Source organism: Stigmatopora argus, chromosome 15 (genome assembly GCF_051989625.1).
Source record: "Stigmatopora argus isolate UIUO_Sarg chromosome 15, RoL_Sarg_1.0, whole genome shotgun sequence".
Taxonomy (NCBI): Eukaryota; Metazoa; Chordata; class Actinopteri; order Syngnathiformes; family Syngnathidae; genus Stigmatopora; species Stigmatopora argus.
In genome coordinates, this window is record NC_135401.1 from 5,506,171 (window position 1) to 5,525,749 (window position 19,579).

At 40.2% G+C, this 19,579-nt stretch overlaps 1 protein-coding gene and 2 long non-coding RNA genes across 5 annotated transcripts in view; 1 reads left to right on the forward strand and 2 right to left on the reverse strand.

Moving 5' to 3' along the window:
- LOC144090150 (uncharacterized) overlaps window positions 1-8,163 on the forward strand; it is a 10,613-nt gene extending 2,450 nt beyond the window's left edge. Inside the window, exons 2-11 of the long non-coding RNA XR_013305288.1 lie at window positions 3,685-3,789; window positions 3,860-3,986; window positions 5,153-5,210; window positions 5,281-5,321; window positions 6,638-6,835; window positions 7,403-7,489; window positions 7,592-7,670; window positions 7,743-7,810; window positions 7,896-7,915; window positions 8,084-8,163. This is a non-coding gene — a long non-coding RNA (uncharacterized LOC144090150). The remainder of the gene's footprint in view (window positions 1-3,684; window positions 3,790-3,859; window positions 3,987-5,152; window positions 5,211-5,280; window positions 5,322-6,637; window positions 6,836-7,402; window positions 7,490-7,591; window positions 7,671-7,742; window positions 7,811-7,895; window positions 7,916-8,083) is intronic.
- A 46-nt stretch (window positions 8,164-8,209) lies between these two features.
- LOC144090151 (uncharacterized) lies at window positions 8,210-10,560 on the reverse strand. Of its 3 annotated transcripts, XR_013305290.1 has the most exons (8): window positions 10,358-10,560; window positions 10,023-10,162; window positions 9,735-9,831; window positions 9,126-9,178; window positions 8,882-9,040; window positions 8,634-8,799; window positions 8,449-8,562; window positions 8,210-8,331 (listed from the first exon to the last, which is right to left on the reverse strand). It is a non-coding gene; the product is annotated as an uncharacterized LOC144090151 (long non-coding RNA). The 3 variants fall into 3 exon arrangements; XR_013305291.1 differs by having other exon boundaries at window positions 8,453-8,562; window positions 10,023-10,560; XR_013305289.1 differs by having other exon boundaries at window positions 10,023-10,560.
- A 250-nt stretch (window positions 10,561-10,810) lies between these two features.
- On the reverse strand, window positions 10,811-19,068 carry ythdf2 (YTH N6-methyladenosine RNA binding protein F2). Its single transcript, XM_077621092.1, has 6 exons — window positions 18,851-19,068; window positions 18,595-18,619; window positions 17,256-17,335; window positions 15,005-16,717; window positions 13,395-13,460; window positions 10,811-12,434 (listed from the first exon to the last, which is right to left on the reverse strand). The coding sequence occupies exons 1-6, from the start codon at window positions 18,875-18,877 to the stop codon at window positions 12,411-12,413; spliced, it is 1,935 nt and encodes a 644-aa protein (XP_077477218.1). The 5' UTR covers window positions 18,878-19,068; the 3' UTR covers window positions 10,811-12,410.
- Window positions 19,069-19,579: the final 511 nt, after the last annotated feature.

A 19,579-nucleotide genomic window follows, 5' to 3' on the forward strand; every position in this document is an offset into this window, starting at 1 on the left:
TCCGGCAAAACATCGCAAACTATTGCAGATTTGGAATTGACAGAGTGCATTTTGGGCCATGAAGGATTGGCTCCCCAGAATTATTGACCTGACCTACAATTTGATCTGGATATGCACAAATGTATTACCCTTCCTTGGCACATAGGTACAAATAATTCTTTAGAAATCGGCATTATCCTGCTATAAATATGAAAGGAATAACATCCGAAAGAATTTTGCTGCAGTTTTGTTTTCGGTGAAGGTAATATTAAAATGTGTTTTTGCAAGAGAAGAACACTATGTTCAATAGTCTGGCCAAGTGTGTGCTTGCTTGTGCTTGTGCGTGTGTCTACATTTACACGTATATGCTGAAAATAAACAGAGGTTACATCACTCCCCGTGACCCTGTTGCACATCTCGGCTCCACCCCTCATAAAAGTCGTCTAAACGAGCAAATGCTTCCATTGGCCGACAGGTCGGAGGCCAGCTGACACACTAATGGCAACCCGGTTTTATTTAGACCGCCATTCTCATTGTGACACCACCAATAATAGTTTATATGAGAAATAGCGGACTGTGTAAAATATACATACGTATTCAGTTCTAAGGACTTTACAAGCTTCAGAAGAAGACTGTAAATCCAAAGTTAAAATAATCGTAATGGCCAGAGGCGTGTAGAAATGCGTTTGGAGGGACATGAACTCGAAACCGACCGGCTAGCTCCTGAAACAACAAGGCCTTTATTAAGGTCTCAGTCCGGCTTAGTCTCAAGGGGGTCGGACCTTGGGATTCCACTGCCGTTTTTGTGTGTGCGAGTGTGTATATATGTCCAAGACCGAGATGTACAGCTGCCCGCTCCACACAAACTCAATTCAGCTGTTCAAAATCATCTCCGTAGTGTCATCGGAAGCACACACACACACACACACACACACACACACACATGCAAGGCAACCACATATGGACAGGTCTGGCCTCTCTCATGCTTATACACAAATGTTGGTGATAAATCCTCGCTGATGTGCAAGTGTGCGGGTATTTTCTTCCCAAGACAACTCCCCCATTGTCCGCACAGACTGACAGGCAGGACATTAGGAAGTCAGGGGCTTCAGTAAAAAGCTATCAAAACCCTGCAACTGTAATTGTATCGCATGTTTTCAATTTCAGCTTCCGTTTTAGACCACTATTTTTCACAAGGACAAACTTAATTTTGTTCAATATGGGCTAGGTCGTCCCTGGGGGTGTGGGTGTGCCCCAAAAGTTTCTGCTCTTCTTAAGCATCTTAAATAGTTGTACTACCATGGACCTGATCTGGCTACTGTTAATGCGTAAAACCAGAAGCTCAGATTAATTTCCCAATAATTGAGCATCTCATCCTATGATTAGGATCATGTGGGTGTAATGGAGTTTTCCTGAAGTAGATGTACTTACAGAAATGAACTATTCAGACTTGTATTAAAACCAATTGGCCAACATCCAGATTTGAACCCTCCACATTCGAACTGTTAGGCGCTAGAAACACCCACATCAGTTCAATGTGGTTGAATAAGAAAAAGTGTTAGTTTTCTTTTCTGTTTCTTGTTTTAGTTTAGGTTTATTGTTTCCCAATGCCTTTACTTGATAAGACCTGTTTTTGGTACTCAAGTCACATATTCTTAACATGACTTAATGATTGTTTGTCTCATACTAAAAGATCCCAAACTTTTTGTGAGTAGTGGACAATCATGCTGTGTTTTTTTAAATGATAATTTACTGAAAATGTCCTTAAGACTTCATTTGTGACTCTTGTTGAAGGTTATAACCTTTTTTTTAATTGTTATCATTGTGAATTGCAATCATTTGGTGAGCAATGCAAATTTATCTTGGAATCATTGAACAATTCAATCCGATTAGGATTTAGTGTCTTGCACAAGAAAACTTTAACAGCTGATAACCAGATATTTTAACTGCAGATTTTTTTAATATCACTGGATTAACTGAAGATAATCAAACAGTAATGTAAATCATTGTCTTTTTCTTTTCTGCCCTTTGTGTAGAAAATGGACCCAGAATGGCTAAACCCACAGACAACAGCCCCAGTCCTGGTTAAATCTCATTAATAGTTGCAATTTATTATAGGCTAACCCTTTCAAATGGACACAATGTAAATTAACATCATCCTCGGGGAGGCTGACAAGTGCCAGATTCCTGACATCCTCTTACTGAAAGTGTCCCACCGCCAAAGCGGAGCTGGGTCACTCCAGTTATGCACGCACAAAATCGCAAATTGACACAAACACGCACTAGGATATCATGGCTACACGACTAGGGGTAACATATTCAAGTGCATGGAGGACGTGCACCGAAAGAGCGATCCAGACATGGAATTGCCACCCTCCTGCCTGACATTTGTGCTCTGTATGGGGGAAGGGGTTCGACGGGGGTGAAATCACAAATTCGGCATGTCACATGGTCAAAGAGGGAAGATTTACGACAGATCGGGTTCCACATGGGCAGCATGGTGTTGTGGCCTCAGAATGCTAGCTATGGCAGTGAGATCAGACTCCGGCTTTAGTTTGCACACGCTCTCTGGCAACTGGCTAAGGGTGCGAGTGACCAAAGTGGTCCGTCCGGCCTTTTCGGTGCAGTTGCCACCATACGAGTTCCACAATTTGACCGTAATTGATCATTTTTTTGGTGCTTCTAGTCATGTGGTTGATCGTTTTTGATGGTTGTTTGTCGCTCAGGATTTAGAGTGGCACACGGTGATTTTAAATAACTATAACATAAAAGCATTTATCTGCTCATCTTGAAATGTATACGAGGTCACGAGTGATCACTTACTTACGGGTTTGAATAAAAAAGTGAAAGCGTGCAAACCTGCCAAAAGTTAGATTTGTAATTGAACTTGCGTATAAATGTGAAATTACTTAATAAAAATCCAAATTATGAATGTGAAATTACTTAGTAAAAATCCAAATTATATTAAGTAAAAATTTTTTTAATAAATATAACCTTCCCAGCATACAATTAAAACTATTAAACATTTGCAATCAAGTAATACTAAGAGACATATTCAATATTTTTTTTTCTTCTGAAAATCCAGAGCACAAAACAGCAATTAGAAAAACTAGACATCAAGTTTAACACATCACCCCAAAAATATAACAAAAATCTGATTCAAATTATAGTTATACATTTCAATTGAAAATATAACAAATGTAATACCTTAACCTTGTATATACAATGTTTTTAATCACAGTTGCATGGTAGTAGCAAAATAAGTACGTAAGCACAAAACTAAACGTTCAAAAATAAACTTGTATAAATTAGCTTTTTTTAAATATATATTTCTCATCAGTATGAGGGAACAAATAAAATAAAAAGGTGGGGTGGCTAAGACAAAAACGGCACTGTTGCAAAAAAGCAGCTTTAATTTTGGGTTAAAAACAACACAGATATCCGTATCAACCTCAAAACTCACCCATCCATACGTTTTTGAGTTGATTGGCTATTGATGCATTAAAAATGATTATGGGTGCAACGTGAATGGAATTGCTGTTCATTCTACTCTGTATAGCACAGCCCACCATTTAGATTTTTTTAACACAACACTAATAATCATTACATATGTTTCTCCACAAAATGTGAGATCATACTTTATTAGAGAAGTTGTTTACAATTCATGCCTCTAACCTTTTTATACTTGTTTACATATCTCGGCAGGCAACGGCACGTTGGTGAGGGGCAGAATTTAGATTTGGTGACTTCAATGAACCTGATGACAATCCCACAACGAATTGGAACAGTCTTTTAGAAGCAACCCACTAAGTAAGAACGTGAAATCATATATTTGTATGATTTATTGAGTTGACTGTAGGTAGCTATGGTTTGCTTTCAGGTGAAATCATGGAGCCGCGCAGTTATTTTTATTGGCCGGTGGCGAGCCAGCTCTTCTGCAAGCCACGCCACCTGTCCCGCTCTGCAGCAAGCAAGTCGGACAGCTGCCCTCCAGAGAGGAAGGACAAGTAAGGCACTCAAAAGTGATTGAGAGTTGAAAAGCTGAATATGATACACACATGCCATGCTTGTACTTCTAAGCATGTTCACAAGTCCAAATACTTTCGTACTGCTACTGGGCAACAGCACAAGTTCACTGTGTATCTTGTACGTTGTTGCACATTTTTTTAACTTTCACCCCCAAAAAAACCCAATATCCTCACCTAGTGTACAAAGTAATTTTTACACGTGCACGCTTATTCACCCCGGCTGGGGAGTGTTTAAGTGTGTTTCTGTGACTCTAAGGGTGGGGTTATTCCTGTCCCATGTCATGTGTTCTTAGGTGCAATTTAGTCGCATGCCATCAGAGCAACCTTTGGCCTTGCGTGATGCTTAATACAGAAGCAACTAGGCTACTAAAGAAATGTTAGAGCAACAACATTTGTCCCAAGTTTATGGCTTTGATGATGGTGTATGCAGTGGTACCTTGACTTTTATGTTTTTTTCATAACATAAGATTGATTTTTCGATTAGATTAACCTCTATTCTTTTTTTAAAAACCTTTTTTTCCTTTATTCATTGGAATTATACTTAGTTTACTTCAGGGCAATTTAAGTTAACAAAAAATGTAACAGTGAAAAACTAAATGTTCTTGCCCTCTGTCTTTAACTTTAAAAAAAATATGTTGTCCGTTTTCTCTCCATTATTGAGTCGTGTAGAAAGACTTTAGATTTAATCAAACAAAGCCGGACAGTTTGCTGGGTAAAGGCTCACTGAAAAATGACATCCTGGTGTGTTGAATGTAATGATAGTTTTCATTGCGAGTTCTAAACACCCGTTTCCAATTTGTAATTGTTCTGTTTCCACACTAAAATCACTTATACAATAATTGTTAAGCCAACTTTCTTCTAGCTGTTAACGTCAGTCTGTATATTTAATCACCTTGTCTGTAAAAGGCAAAATAGCTCGGAAGACTCACTAACTTATTTTCATTCTTTATCTTGATCGTTTATTAAATTTCTTTCCTGTAATAATTGTTTGGCAACTCCCAAATAGCTTAGTTAAATCAAGTTTCACCTGTTTAACGCCAACACACACCCTTGAAGTTACAGTGCCAGATCAAGGTAAAACTAGTTTAAAAAAAAACTAAGCCTATCTATATATATGATAACTTTTGCTTTTTGTTCCTGTTTAGCATCAAGATGCAGCTCATCCTGCCTGCAAGCTACAGGAGAGGAGACAGTCAGATCAAAGTAAAATTACCTCCCCACCAAAAAAAAACACTTAACTCTATATATGATAACTTTTTTATTGCACGCATAGGTCCACGTTGCCCACTAGATGTCTCTGGAGAATGATGACAGGTGAATATCCCCCCCAAAAAACCTTATAATCTTATCACCGTGGTCAAGTTTTACTGAACATAATTTACTTTTCCCTCTTGTATAGGTGATGTCCACAGCTCTCTGGCTGGCAGAGTGAGAGGCCAGATACTTCATTTAATGTTACAACAATTCTAAAAGACTTGGGATTGTGCTGAATGTCCTTAATCCACTTAACATGTTGCACTAAGTGATTTCATAAGAATATCAGTCTAAGGAGTTCCTTATAAAAAAAACTCAGTGCAATATTTGAAGCATTTAAAAAATGCTTCAAATATTGCACTGAGTGTTTTTATAAGGTTATCCTTAGAACCTCATTCTAAAGATGTTCTTATAAAAACACAGTGCAATATTTGAAGCATTTTTTAAATGCTTCAAATATTGCACTGTCTCATTTAATCTTAAAGTGCATTACTATATTTTTCAGTACCAATTAAAGTTTTGTGCCTTTGTACAATCAGTGGGATCAGTTGCAATGCATATTTGTGAATGTTAAAAGTCAATTGCACATTTGTCTAAGGAAATATGAGGTGTTTCATGAAATGTTTTGTTAAAGGATAGTTCATTCAATTTTAATATTTTCCTAATGTTCTTGTGCTTCTTTACTCCAAAACAAAGGAAAGACATGATATTTTGGTTATTTATAGCAGAGCATGGTATAATTTTAATGGTCCGGCCCACTTGACATCTCCCTAGGCCGTATGTGGCCCACGATGCCAAATGAGTTTGACACCCCTGGTATATAGTAAGGCTTTTTTTCCTAAAAAACGACATAGTATAGTAAGGCTTTTTTCCTAAAAAACGACATAGTATAGTAAGGTTTTTTTCCTAAAAAAACGACATAGTGTATATAGTAAGGCTTTTTTTCTTAAAAAACGACATAGTATAGTAAGGCTTTTTTTCCTAAAAAAACGACATAGTATAGTAAGGTTTTTTTCCTAAAAAACGACATAGTGTATATAGTAAGGCTTTTTTTCTTAAAAAAACGACATAGTATAGTAAGGCTTTTTTTCCTAAAAAAACGACATAGTATAGTAAGGCTTTTTTCCTAAAAAACGACATAGTATAGTAAGGTTTTTTCCTAAAAAACGACATAGTGTATATAGTAAGGCTTTTTTTCTTTAAAAAAAACGACATAGTATAGTAAGGCTTTTTTTCTTAAAATACGACATAGTATATAGTAAGGCTTTTTAATTTGTAAAAAATGACCATGTATAGTAAGGCTTTTTATTTTTTAAAAATGACCATGCAAAGTAAGGCTTTTTATATTAAAAAAAAAAACGAACACTCTTTTACAGCATCAAGACTACAAAAATGGCGACTATAGTACGTCATCTTCCAAACATGGTCATTGAGTCGGGAGGACAAATCACCGCCTACGGGCGTGGTTACGCCCATTGGTGACGCAGGTGCGTAAATTATGCACATGCGCAGCATCGCGCCCCTTGGATCAGCCATTTCCATGCCGTCGGTCGAACGACTAGCACCCAAACGAGGTAAGCCCTAGACTAGAGCAATTTACTGGCCTATGTGCATTTTTAACACCCTACCGGGAGATTTTTTTAGGAATCAATTGAGCCAAAACGCCAACAAATCTGTTAGTTTATTGCCAGGTCGAACACACCGTCGACATTTGAAGTATGGGCTCCTGGCATGTCACTAGCTAGCTTAGCATTAGCCTCACGACATTTGACTTCAAAAGTATTTTGTCCGTATTCTCTCCATTATTGAGTCGTGGGGGAAGACTTCATTTTATCAAACAAAGCCGAGATATCAACGGTCAGTTTGCCAGGTGAAGGTGTGTTGAATGTAATGATAGTTTTCACTGGGATTGCTAAACGCCCTTTTCCAATTTGTAATTCTGTTTTAAACAAAAATCATTGATACCAAAATGGTTAAGCCGACTTTCTCCTAGTTTTTAAAATCAGTCTGTATATTGAATCGCTTTGTCTGGAAAGGGGAAATTAGCACCGAGCACTCACTAACTTATTTTCATTCTTTATCTTGATCATTTACTTTAAGATTTCTCTTTCCTGTAATAATTGTTTGCACTTCCCAAATAGCTTGGTTAAATCAAGATGAAGCTGTTCCCGTGTGTCCAGAACCATGCACACCCTTGAGGGGAGAGGAGACTGGGCCAAGGTATCAAGGTAATACTAATTACTCCCCAAAAAAAACCCACCTAAACCTATCTGTTGAATCTCCAGTCTCTGTATATAACTTTTGCTCTATTTTTTTTTTGCATGCACCAGGTCCATGGTGATGTCCAGACCCTGGAGGACCAGGTTGCCCACTTGAAGATGATGCATCGTCTCTGAACTCTGCTCTGAGGTTAATACCGTATTTTCGCGCATCGTTTCTTACGCCGCAGTGTCAGTAACGAGTGCTATTTCTGTATTTTAGACACAAAGCACGCACTATTTCGTCAGACGCATATGGATTAAGATCGAAATGCGATGGCAGCTTATATTGTAATGTATCCAAGTCAAAACATTCCAATCTCACATTATTTTATTGACTAAAGTTGCAATTTACTAACACCCTCTTATTTTATAGGTGATGGCCCGATCCCTAAGGTGAGGAGGATTTCTTTTTTTTTTTCAATCAGAAATTTCAATAAAAGAGATTTGAGTGTCATTTGTCTTTGTTAAAACACTTGGAGAAAAAAGACCCAAGACCCTCAATGGTCTTTTTTTTTCTTATTTTTTTGGTGTTTATATTCTAAGTGTTGCTTTTGTCTACAGGTGGAGAACACCAGCTATGCCAATCAATGTGATCCTAAGTGTGCTAATGTATTTCTTTGAATAAAAATTCTAAAATGTCATGTTGCTTGCATTCCTTTGCTAGTTCTATGAAGAAAAATACAGAAGTATAGTTCAGGGGTTTTATTTTCCCACAAAACAGGGTAATTGAGAAGTTCACAGGTCTTCCAGCATTTAAAGATGAGGTGATGTTTCCATTGATGAATCTCTTCTTGGCACTGGATGGAATTCTGGGGAGAAAAAGAGGGTCAAAGCACAATAGACTAAGTCCAACATTAAAAAAAATAGACTGGGGGCCAGTTAGGTCAAAAGATTTGACCAAAAAACAACACTAAGTTAGGTTTTACCAACATCAGAAGGACCCATTTCAGATGTGGTGGGAGATATACTGGATAGGGGCCCTCAAGATGTTGGTGTCAAAGGCTGTGCCACGCTCCAAAGTCGCGTTGATTTGGGTGGACCTTGAAGAGAAGCAAAATAGAGTATTTTTAGTACACGACATGAAAATAATAAATCGAAAAACAGGTCTTACGTCATACACGACTTCTTTGGTCTTGTAGATTTGGACAGCTTCCACCATCTCCATGGCTTTAAACTTCTTCCAATGTTCCCGCATACCAGCACCTCACTGTCGGCCATTTTGGGGAAGTTTTTCTTGTCGCCCTTCTCTAGCATTGATTTGGTAAACTTGGGTGGACCTTGAAGAGAAGCAAAATTGAGTATTATTAGTACACATGACATGAAAATAATAAATCAAATAACCTGAAAAACAGATCTTACGTCATACACGACTTCTTTGGTCTTGTAGATTTGGACAGCTTCCACCATCTCCGTGGCTTTAAACCTCTTCCAATGTTCCCGCATACCAGCAGCTCACTGTGTCGGGAAGTTTTTCTTGTCGCCCTTCTCTAGCATTGATTTGGTAAACTTGGGTGGACCCTGAAGAGAAGTAAAATACAAAATGAGTTGGATTAGTACACATTACATGAAAATAATAAAATAACCTGAAACACTTGGACCCTACCTCATCCACAACTTCAGCTTTCACGTGCTTCCACCATCTCCATGTCTTTAAACCTGTACAAAACACCCAAGTGTGATTATGTAACCATTTTGATGCACAGATGACATTCATTTCCCATGTTTCAAATCTATTCATTTTTTTAAAATAAATATCCCAAAGTCATCTTTGCTTCCGTTTTTCTCTTCATACACTGACTAAAAATGGTTATTTACCATAAGTTTAAACTTGAGTTCAAAATTACCCCTGTGCTAATTTGAGTGAATGTCTCACTTAGGTTTTGTCAAAACCACATTAAAAAATGTAAAGGCCCAGCGCCTGAGGTCTTCCTTTAAGAAAGTTAAGGGGAAACAAGCCCAGCATAAAGGTATATATTCGTTAAGTGTACTGTTTATTCCTTACACATCCACTGATGGCACTGTGTGGGTACGAGTTATCCACAGGATGTCGCTATTTAAAAAAAAAAATCAACACCAGACGAGTTTTTTCATTCGAAATTTGTATGTATCATAATTGGAAAAACAAGCCAATTGAGCAAAGCCTTGAATACCAAACGCTGACATTTAGTTATTAGACGGATATATAGAAACTACTATTTTTTAAATGACTCACGTTGGTGACAAACCACTCATGGCGTCGGCAAGCTGCTCTCTTTGGCCGCTTTGGCGATATTCTTGATGTTTCCCAGCAGTCTGTTCTCGTTGAAGATCTGAAACACACAATTGAATGATTTCTTTTTAAACATAAAGAGCTATAGGTAACGCAATGAAGCCAATTTGTTCGCAAACATTTTTCAGTCTCCAACCACGAGGAGCTAAATCACGCCAATGAAGCATGTTCCCGTCAAAAAGCACTCTTAATTGAGAACTGGGGCTTCGAAATCACGGAACGACAACGTACCGAATGTGCTGCATTGTCCTGTAAGACGTTTATCAGGTCTTTCTTCGGTAAATTGTCACTTCTGAGCTGCTCTGCAGCCGACTGCCGTACTGCCTCCTGGCTCATCCACCATTTTGAAAATGGCGGCGGTCATTTGAACTCTGATTGATGACGCATTTAAAAATGGACACAAAAACAGGAAGTACATTGTTTTCATGGTAACGTGTATTAGACTAATACTATGAAAACAATGTATTTTTATCTATTTATTTGTGCATTTCACATCTACGCCTTCAGTATTGCTACATCTTAATCAATCCAACCCTCAAGTTATTGAGTTAATTTAGTTGTCCGACCTTTCTTAATGATGTCCAGCTGTTCTTGAAAAGTCGGTCTTGAACATGGCTTTGACAGTAATTCCGCAACCATATCAATTTCTTCTCCTCCTTCAGCCATTGTAGGTTGACAAAACCGCTATTAAATCAACAGAACAGTATATTTGCTTGTGCAGCTCTCTACGGATAGCTTGTTAGCTCTGGCTAGTCCACTCAATGACTAGCCAAACATAGTTTGTGAAAGCGATGACGTATGCCTATGCCTGCGCAAACGGATTGGTGTCGCCAACTCGAAATCTGATTGGTTAGAGCAACAGTTTTATGGACGCTTATTTTATACTGCAGGGCCTCCAGGTAGATTTCTGACCCTGGTAACAAATAATGGCCAACATGTGATTGGTTACATGCTCAAATATCAAAACACAGATCTGGAAGCAGCGCAACCAGGGGAAACGCAATGAAAGGAAGCTGACAGACAATTTGGAATTATTTAATAAGTATTCATGGACAAAATATAATTAACACCAGTCTGTGATTCAGATATTTTTTAGGCCAGCAGAGATGGTCTTGCAGACCCTGACAGTCCACCACTGATCGGTAGTATTTAACTAGCTTCCAATTCATCAGTTAGAATCATCTGATACCGTGACTCCCTCTTGTGGCCACATTGTGAACTACAACTCAAATGACAAGCAAATAGCAAAGAGGAACAAAGTAATCCAAATATATAAACATTCTACACCAAGTAAGACAGTTAGCGTGACTGCAGATAAATCAAATGGACAAACATGAATTCCTGGAGCATCTTTATTCTGCCACAAATAAAAGCCAGTAGTTCTGAAACAGGACTTTGAATATATTTTTTGTGTCGAAACTTGTCAAAAATCTAAGAGTGTCATTTTGCAGAAACAACAAAACAATAGAAGCTAATTTGATTATGTTAGGTTTAAGCAGACAGAAATGGAAAGTGGGTAAAGACGTAGCATCGACAGGCTTGGTTAGTAGAGAAGAACGTGAGGGTGAAAAGCCATGGGTTGGTTGAGTGGACGGGTTTAAAATATGAAAGACATTCTTCAGCATATAAGTGAAACAATGGAAATACACACCGGTTCTGCTTAATATACCACATTTATTACTTTGGAATTGATTAATAGAAAGAGCGGGGCAAGGCCACTCGCATCGCTGTCATTAGAAAAGGGAGAAAGAACAACAAATAAAGAAAGAAAATACCCCAAAAGAATGCAGCCCATTGCAACAATGACTCATGCTGTCCAAGGAAAATAAAAAGGTATAGAAAGTAAGTCCAACGAAGGCTCTTAGTTAGCTGGGTCTCTTTGAAATGAACACAATTTAGCACTTTCTTCTTTAATCATCTCCCTTTAGACATCCACGGCGCGATCCGTCCCGACACATGCAAAAACAAAATGGAAGGCTATTCTGAATGTCAACTCCAAGAGAAAAGGGGGAAAATGACAAGTTAGAAGGACAGAAAAAAAGGCAGACGAGCATAAAGAACGTGATTGACTGTGGCAATCTGCTGAGGGGGAAAAAGAAAAATAATAATCCGTGTCCACGTGACTTCAGACAACAAGATGCAGAAATGATACGCGTTTGTCCCACTTGTGATCTGGGGACACAATTTTGAGCTAACGTGGAGGTGACCATTATACAAACCTGCTTTTGGATCGTAATAAAAGTCAAGGTGATCCTTTTATTAAAAAAAAAACAAAAGAGGGCGTAAGAAGCATATGCAGTGGAATGGCAAAACAAGAGTTCACCTAAAGATGCTATGCATTAAGTTGTAGTCCTAGGAATAATAGTTTGTCTCACTTTTTGTTTTTTTTTCTTTACTACGAGTTCCAAGTAAGTCTTCAAAGTCTAAAGAAATCAAGAAAGTCTTCATTGTGTTTTTATTTTAATCCTCGGTTAATTCTTTAGCCCGTTTTAGGATTTCTTAATAAAGAGATGTGTGGCGGTGATGACGCAATGGCTGGCTGGGGAGAGGGGCCCAGGTAGATGGGTTGGGGGGAATTTTGGGGGGGCTTTGCAGTCTTTTTGACAAAAGCACCGACTGTTACTTGATCCGTCCCTGGCGATCCTGAAAGGGAAAACAAAACTTCAAATGATGAAGAGTAGTCTGCAAAAATATGACATATCAGATTTGAAACGTCTTAAGAAAAATAGTGACCTTTGCAGTTTTTATGTTCAGCATAACTTGTCTCATTTCCTTTGGCACTGTTTTTAAAATGCAGAGTAGTTGGCTTTAGCAGTCACTTATTGTTAAAACTAAAGAATGGTTAAGAATTCTAATTTGCATAAAGCTTTCCAGTCAAAGTATTTCATTTCCATTATTGCCTCTAGGCGGAAAAACAGTTGCGCAGCGATTGCACTTTTGTTCAACCTAAATGGTAGGACGGGGTTAGAGCTGGGCGATAAAACCTTAACTGTAATTATCGTGAAATCATTTTTGTCAACAATATTAAAAACTTAAAAATGAATGCACCACCTAACCAGCCTGTAATATTTTTCTTACTTGATATCAATATATGGGGAAAACTCCATTTAATGACAATTTTAAGAAAACATTGCAAAAATCTAAAACTTGTTAACTTGGGTATAAATCAATTTTTTTTGTAATGGCCATATGTGAAGTAAATTTAGTTTCTTTTTGTGAGGCTGAAAATAGTCTATTGCATTTATTTCACATTGCACAGCAACTTTTGGTTTCATGGTAAATTTATAAAAATGAAGATAACTGTCAAAATTTCTACTGGTTTTATTCCTGTCTCATCTTTATTGCACAACAGAACAAAAATACTTTTTAAAATAATATTTCTCTTTTCTTATCAATTGAGGTAACAGTTACTTTCATAGTTGAATAAGGAGGAAAGTCATTTAGTTACTGATTCACAGAAGTTTTGAAGTTTCTAATTTGAAACATAAAAAGCTGTGATGTTACCGTGATAATTATTGGACTGATAAATATCTATTTTTTTTTAAAATCGTGATATTTTTTTGTCATATCGCCCGGCTCTAGACAAGGTCAAGGTGAATTTACCTGCAGTCTGTAGTGACTCCTGTTGTTTGGGTTGCTGGGATATGGCTCACTGCCTTGGACCTCCACCTGTCACAAAAACAACCCCGGGTGAAAAATATGGTAATTTTAGACACTAAATTCTTTGCAAAGTGGCAGGAACTAAATTTTAAAATGACAAAACTTGTTAACATTAAAAATTTCATTTTACGATTGTAACAAGACAATAATTTTTAACATCTACTAGATTTACCCTAATGGCTTTTAAATAAGAATCGGAAGAGGAAAAAAAAAATTCTACCAAATTCAGCCAGCTAGCATTTCAACAGTTATGACAACAAATTCATTGTTTTTTAAAAAAAAAAAATCACCAGCTAAATATACTACTGTACAGATAATTATTTTTACAAAGAAAAGCCAATACAACATTAGAGTGCTCAGAGTTTAAAGTGGTATTAAATAGCAATAAATGACTGTTAAAAACCTGCTACCCACCAAATAAGAGAACCAAAATGTCTTAGTTCAATGCAACAATAGATCATTTGCATTGGATGTCATCCTCCTGTAGTATGTGGAATTGGAGTGCATACAAGTAAAATGTTATTGCATTTGTTTTAAGGGAGCCATGTTTACCCAAAAATACAGTCGTATATTTTTAAATTATAAAAACTCTTTTTTTAATGTCCTGGCTTGTAAGCACAAGAGAACCATTTGAAGACACACTTCAACTAGCAACCAAAACCCAAACAATAACTTCCAAAAATGTTTGCTTCCTTTTAATTTAGAGCCTTAAATTGAGAAAAAGATAGCTAACATACACAATTGTAGTGAAAATATTCAGTCTCCTGATATACTTAAGGCATTAGATTCAAAGCTTAGAAAGTAAGTGTTCTTCTGGGGGTCTTTTGGGTCTTGAATCCCAAGTGGATAATGACACTACCTTTGAGCCTTTTTATTAACTTTAATTCCATTGTCATACAATTGATCTACATTTGGGAAAGGGCTAACTTAGTGACTGTGTAACAAAGCAGACTGCAAGCCTGCAAACAGGTTGCAAAATGCCCAGAACTGCCTATAATAGTAGTTATAAATGTAAACATTTCATTCTATACGAGACCAAGAGACAATTTGTTTTCCAAAACGTGTGTGGAGATGCTGTGAGCACTCAACTCCCCCAAAACAACCGCAGCTAAACCTGGCTCTCCTTGCTGTCATACAAGACTGGGAGGGATATTGGTTAACGCATCACTCCAACATACTTCAGAAGGAACAAATCTACCACCGTCAGTGTCACAGATTCATATTATGGCAGTCAAGAGTGTAACAGAAGGGAACAGAACATGAAGAACTGAGCTTTTAGCAGAAATGCTCATTAGAAGGTCCCAGAGAAGTAAATAGATTAATTGGACAGCTAACAGGCATGTGTAGATTCTTGAATTCATTTGCCAGAACACGAATGGGAGTCATTTTTTAATGAAGGAACATCTATTCTAATAGCAGCAACTGAGTTAATGTTGAGTATTGTTTAACCGTTGCCACGCAAAATCCCGTCCAACAACCTGAGTAAACCTGCTACTAATATCCAAATTTCAACCAAAGGTCGAGTTTCATGGCCTCCCGAGATTCAACGTTACCTTTTTCACACATTCTTCTTCTTCCTGACGCTTCTCGTAGTGCGTAAAGTCATCAAAGATGGAGGTGGTGTGTTTGTAGCCGGCGATGATCTTGAGGACCTGCCGGGCCTTGTCCAGCGGCACCTCCTGCGTGTCCCGAGAGTTGGTCACCGGCTTGTTCTCGTTGTTCTCCAGCCGGATGTGTCTGAGCTGGCTGTTGGGAACGTCTTTGACGAAGATCCAGCGCACGTCAAAACGCCCCTTCCACTTGTCCTGAGACCACACGCCGGCGGACGTGTTGTAGTCCACGGCCGAGCGCATCTCGGCCACGCCGCAGAAGTGCCCGCTCCCGTTGACGCTGAACAGGAGGTAGAGCGGCCCCTTGGCGCCCAGCGAGCGGTAGGCGGCGTCCAGCCTCTTGTTGCCGTGCTCCGTGCTGCACCAGATGTTGTACTTGATGGAGCGGTGGATGTCGTCCTCCGAGTAGCTTTTGATGATAAACACGCGGCCCTGCTTAGGGTTCCAGTCAAAGTCCTTGGGGTTGTAGTTGTTGACCATACGCAATTTCTCTAAGACTGGGTGGGGCTCAGAGGGCACCCCGGGAACCATGCCCACTCCAGCCGAGGTGGGAGGCGACTGGCCTGCACCGGGCCCGCCGCCGTCCCCAAACCCGTTGGCCCGGTTCCGCGGGGGTACCCAGCGGGTGGGCTGGCCCGCCTGCTGCTGTTGTTGTTGTTGACTCGGCGGTGGGGGGCCCTGGGACAGAGGCGGCTGGGGCATCGGAGCCATTCCGGGCTGCCCGCTGGATTGGAGCTGATGCTGCCCCAGCTGGGAAACAGCAGGAACCAACTGTCCGTTGCTGAGGGGCATCTGAGGGTTCCCCACCGCCGTGCTTCCAGGCTGGGGAGACGCCTGGTTGGGCGGTTGCCCGTTGCTGGGAATCGGGGGGCCCTGCTGCTGCGGCGTGACCGCTTTAGGCACATTGCCGCCCTTGTTGTCCCACGTGCCGATGTCCATGTTGTGTTTGATGGGCGGAGGTGGCAAATTGGTCCCGGCCATGCCACCCTTGGTTTTAAGCTTGGGTTGAGGCTTGGCCGGCTTGCTGGCGATGTCCGCCCACGAGGCAGGCTTGGCGGGGGCAATGGAGACGGGAGGCATGCCGGGTGCTCCGACAGAAGACACTGGCCCGAGAGGACCCCCTCCCGGTAAGCCAGCGCCGACCACTTTCGGAGCCACATCCCCGTTGCCCCCCGGAGACGCGCCTCCGATCTTTAAGCCCGCCATGCCCTGGTCTAGGCTGTTCATACCGGGCGCCTTATTGAGGGGTTCGTTGGCAGCGGGCGCAAAGGGGGACTGTCCGTCGATCATGGCCCCTCCGAGGGAACTGGGAGCGTAGGCGTAGCTGCTGCTGTAGCCGGAGCTCTGCGGCGTGCCCGACTGTCCCTGAGAGCTGCTGTTCCCCCACGCCGAGAAGTCGATGCCGCTGGGGAAGAAGTTGAAGCCGCCGTGCTGGCCCAAGAAGGGGTTGCTTCCCAGGGGACCCGGCTGCCCGAACATGGCATCCGGGAGGTAGTGGGGCTCCCCGTTGCTCAACTGTCCATAGGAGGCCAGGTAAGGCATGGGAGGGTCCCCGCCGGTAGACCATGCCGCCTCGTTGAGGGAGTAGGAAAATCCTATGGAGGGACTGTAATAGCTGGGCATGTAGGAGTCAGACATGGCCGTATAGGCATTGCTCTAAAAGGGAGAGAGAGAGACGAGGCATTTTAGTCACAATTGGTCAGTACAAAGTAAGGAAATGTGGACCAACAATTAGAAGATGACGAGGAAACATGTTTTAGCATGTTAGCAATAGAGGCTAACACGGAGCATGAACGCAAAAAGACAATAACACAGCCAAAATGAGCGATTATGAGATGCGGGACAACGCCGAGCTGACCCACTTAAAGATCCAAGCAAATTCTACCTGGCGCTACACCTGTCCTTAACCCACTGTCCTAAATTGAGGACAACCTGTAATATTTTTCTTACTTGATATCAATGTTTTCCCATTTTATGCAAATGTTCTGAAAATGTTCTTTTTATTTTATTTTTTTGTAAATGGCTATATGTGAGGCAAATTTACTGTTTCTTTTTTAGGCTGAAAATAGTCTGCTTACCAATGGTGATGTCTTCAGTTGATTATTTTATTTATTTCATATTGCATAGCAACTTTTGGTTGAAATGTATAAAAAAAAAGGCACCTGTAAAAATAAAAAGGAGCTACAGTGCTTACCTGTCTGGCCTGAGGGTTCAGATAAGGCTCAAACTCATCATCATTCAAGGAATCCTTTTGGGTCACTGCTCCGTTTTGCACTACAAAAACACAAAACAGGTCAAAAATTAATAAGTGACATTACAGGATAGTATGAAAAAATGCAGTTAACATTAAAGGCTGGATGTTCATAGATAGCAATGATAAGGCTAATGAAAATGACAAAATTACAGAAAATCAGACCAGTAAAAAGGACTGTACGATCAGAACATTTGCTATATTTAATTAAATATTTCGGTGCCATTGACGATGATAGGCATGCCTACATTGCATTAAGTTGCCAAATTTCATTAACCCTTTCAGTGCCACTGAAGATGGACGTCCAATCATGCTCATCTTGTCACCATTCCGCTTTGTTGAACCGCCGCCAGGTAAAATGGTTTATACTGTCAGACTTTGACTGAGACACATTTTTCAAAATGTATTAATAATTGTGTCAAGCTTATATTTGTGTGAGTATGAATGTTAGGCCAAAACCTAGAATGTCCGAAGTTAACCACTGAGTTCCAACAACAATATTCTCGTCTACTGCCTAGTTCAAACTCACTCTCTGCCATTGACAGTGAGGGTCGTCGAATGGTGTCGCGCCTCAAAGATAAAATGAATTTGACGTCTATCATTATCAATGGAAATGAAGCTTATTTGCTAGGTTGGGTCCTCTTGTTTTGTTTTACCTGTAATAAACGCTCTCCAATGTTACTTCCTCTTATTTGATTGGCTTTGTGTTTTCTATAGTGTTAATACAAAAGACGTAAACATGAAGACTCCTGCGGATAATTAAACCTACTTACGAACCTATCTAGCTACTTCTTGTGTGCATGTCTGTCTTTGTAAAGTGTATTCGTGAAGCAAATGCGTGGAAGACGTGTCATTTGGGGTTAACCTAGCAACCAGCTAGCGGCTAACATGCTAAGCAAACATGGGTCGCGAATGAACGCTAGGAGTGCTTTTCACATTCACTTTACAAACTCGGCGTGTTCATTTTGAGTCATTCGGAGGTTTTAATACAACATTAACGTTCAAAATGTGAGCTAGCGATCGGGATAGCGTGGGAGGCAATTCCCTCGCACACGTGTCATCGCGATACAAAGCAAGTTAGCGAGGAAAGGGGGGATTTCGGCTGGGCATCATGTAGCCAACTTTCGCCTCGAAACGTGGGAATATAGGCCTCGTGTATTCCCCCAGACGTACATAACATGCGTGTTGTCAAGAGACGGGCAACGCGGCGTTTCAAAGCGGCGATCACACGTTAAATCCGAGCTTTCAAGTCTAAATAAGTGATCGCCAAAAAGGGGCTTACCTTTATTTGCTTGGCCTTTCGGTCTCTGGATTGGGTCCAGGTGATTCATGAAGGTTTGATTTATGAGAAGAGAGGAAGGGGAAAAATTGATGAAGAGATAATAGCTTGAGCAGTCAGTTCCGTTTAGCAGGTGGTCAAGGCCTACTGCTGCACTACTTAGCCACAGCCGCTTTTTGCCTCTCGAGCTAAGCTATTCCTCGCTAGCCGCAGCCGCCGCGCGATGCTTCAAATTGCTTCAGAAAATGCCTCTCTTTACCTGTTCGAGGAGGCTGCTGGCTGACATGTCTTTTTATTCCCCCGGCAGACTCCCTAAGTACACTACGAGCGGCAGGCTGGAGAATTTCGCGTAGTTACGGGTGAAATTGTTGAGCCGAGCGCCCCTATCTCCCAACAGAGCCTGCTTGGTGTCTACACAATGGCGGGCTGCACTTTGCTTGACAGACTTCTCAACATGGCTGGGCGGCTTCGTCAGCTCCGGGATGACGTTTTGTTATAGTAGACGAGCGCCCTCTATGGTCGCGGAGGGACTACTGCAGTAGGGGCCTTGGCACCAAGATGGCCCCATGCCCCCCAAAAATATAAAATTATTGTAATTTTTTCTTAAATAAATAAACAAGAAACATAACGGAGTCATGTAAAAATGTATATTTATATATTATTCAGGCGAACCAATGAGCATGAATTTAAACCATTTTTACATTATTCCGTTATGTTTCTGTCAATAGTGAAAATATTTTGTTTTCTAACATAAGTTTTAATTAGTGCAGATGGGAACATAAATATATAGGGCTGTCAAAATATTTAGGCAGATAATCCAAGGCACGGAAAAAGAAAAACAATAATGATAATAAATGTAATGGCATGACCTTGCCACATGGTGGAACACTCCAGTCATTACAACGGTAGTACTGCATGTCATGAATAATTATTAGACATTAATAGAAAAGTTCTATTCTTGAGAAAGATTGACAAGATTACATCCAGG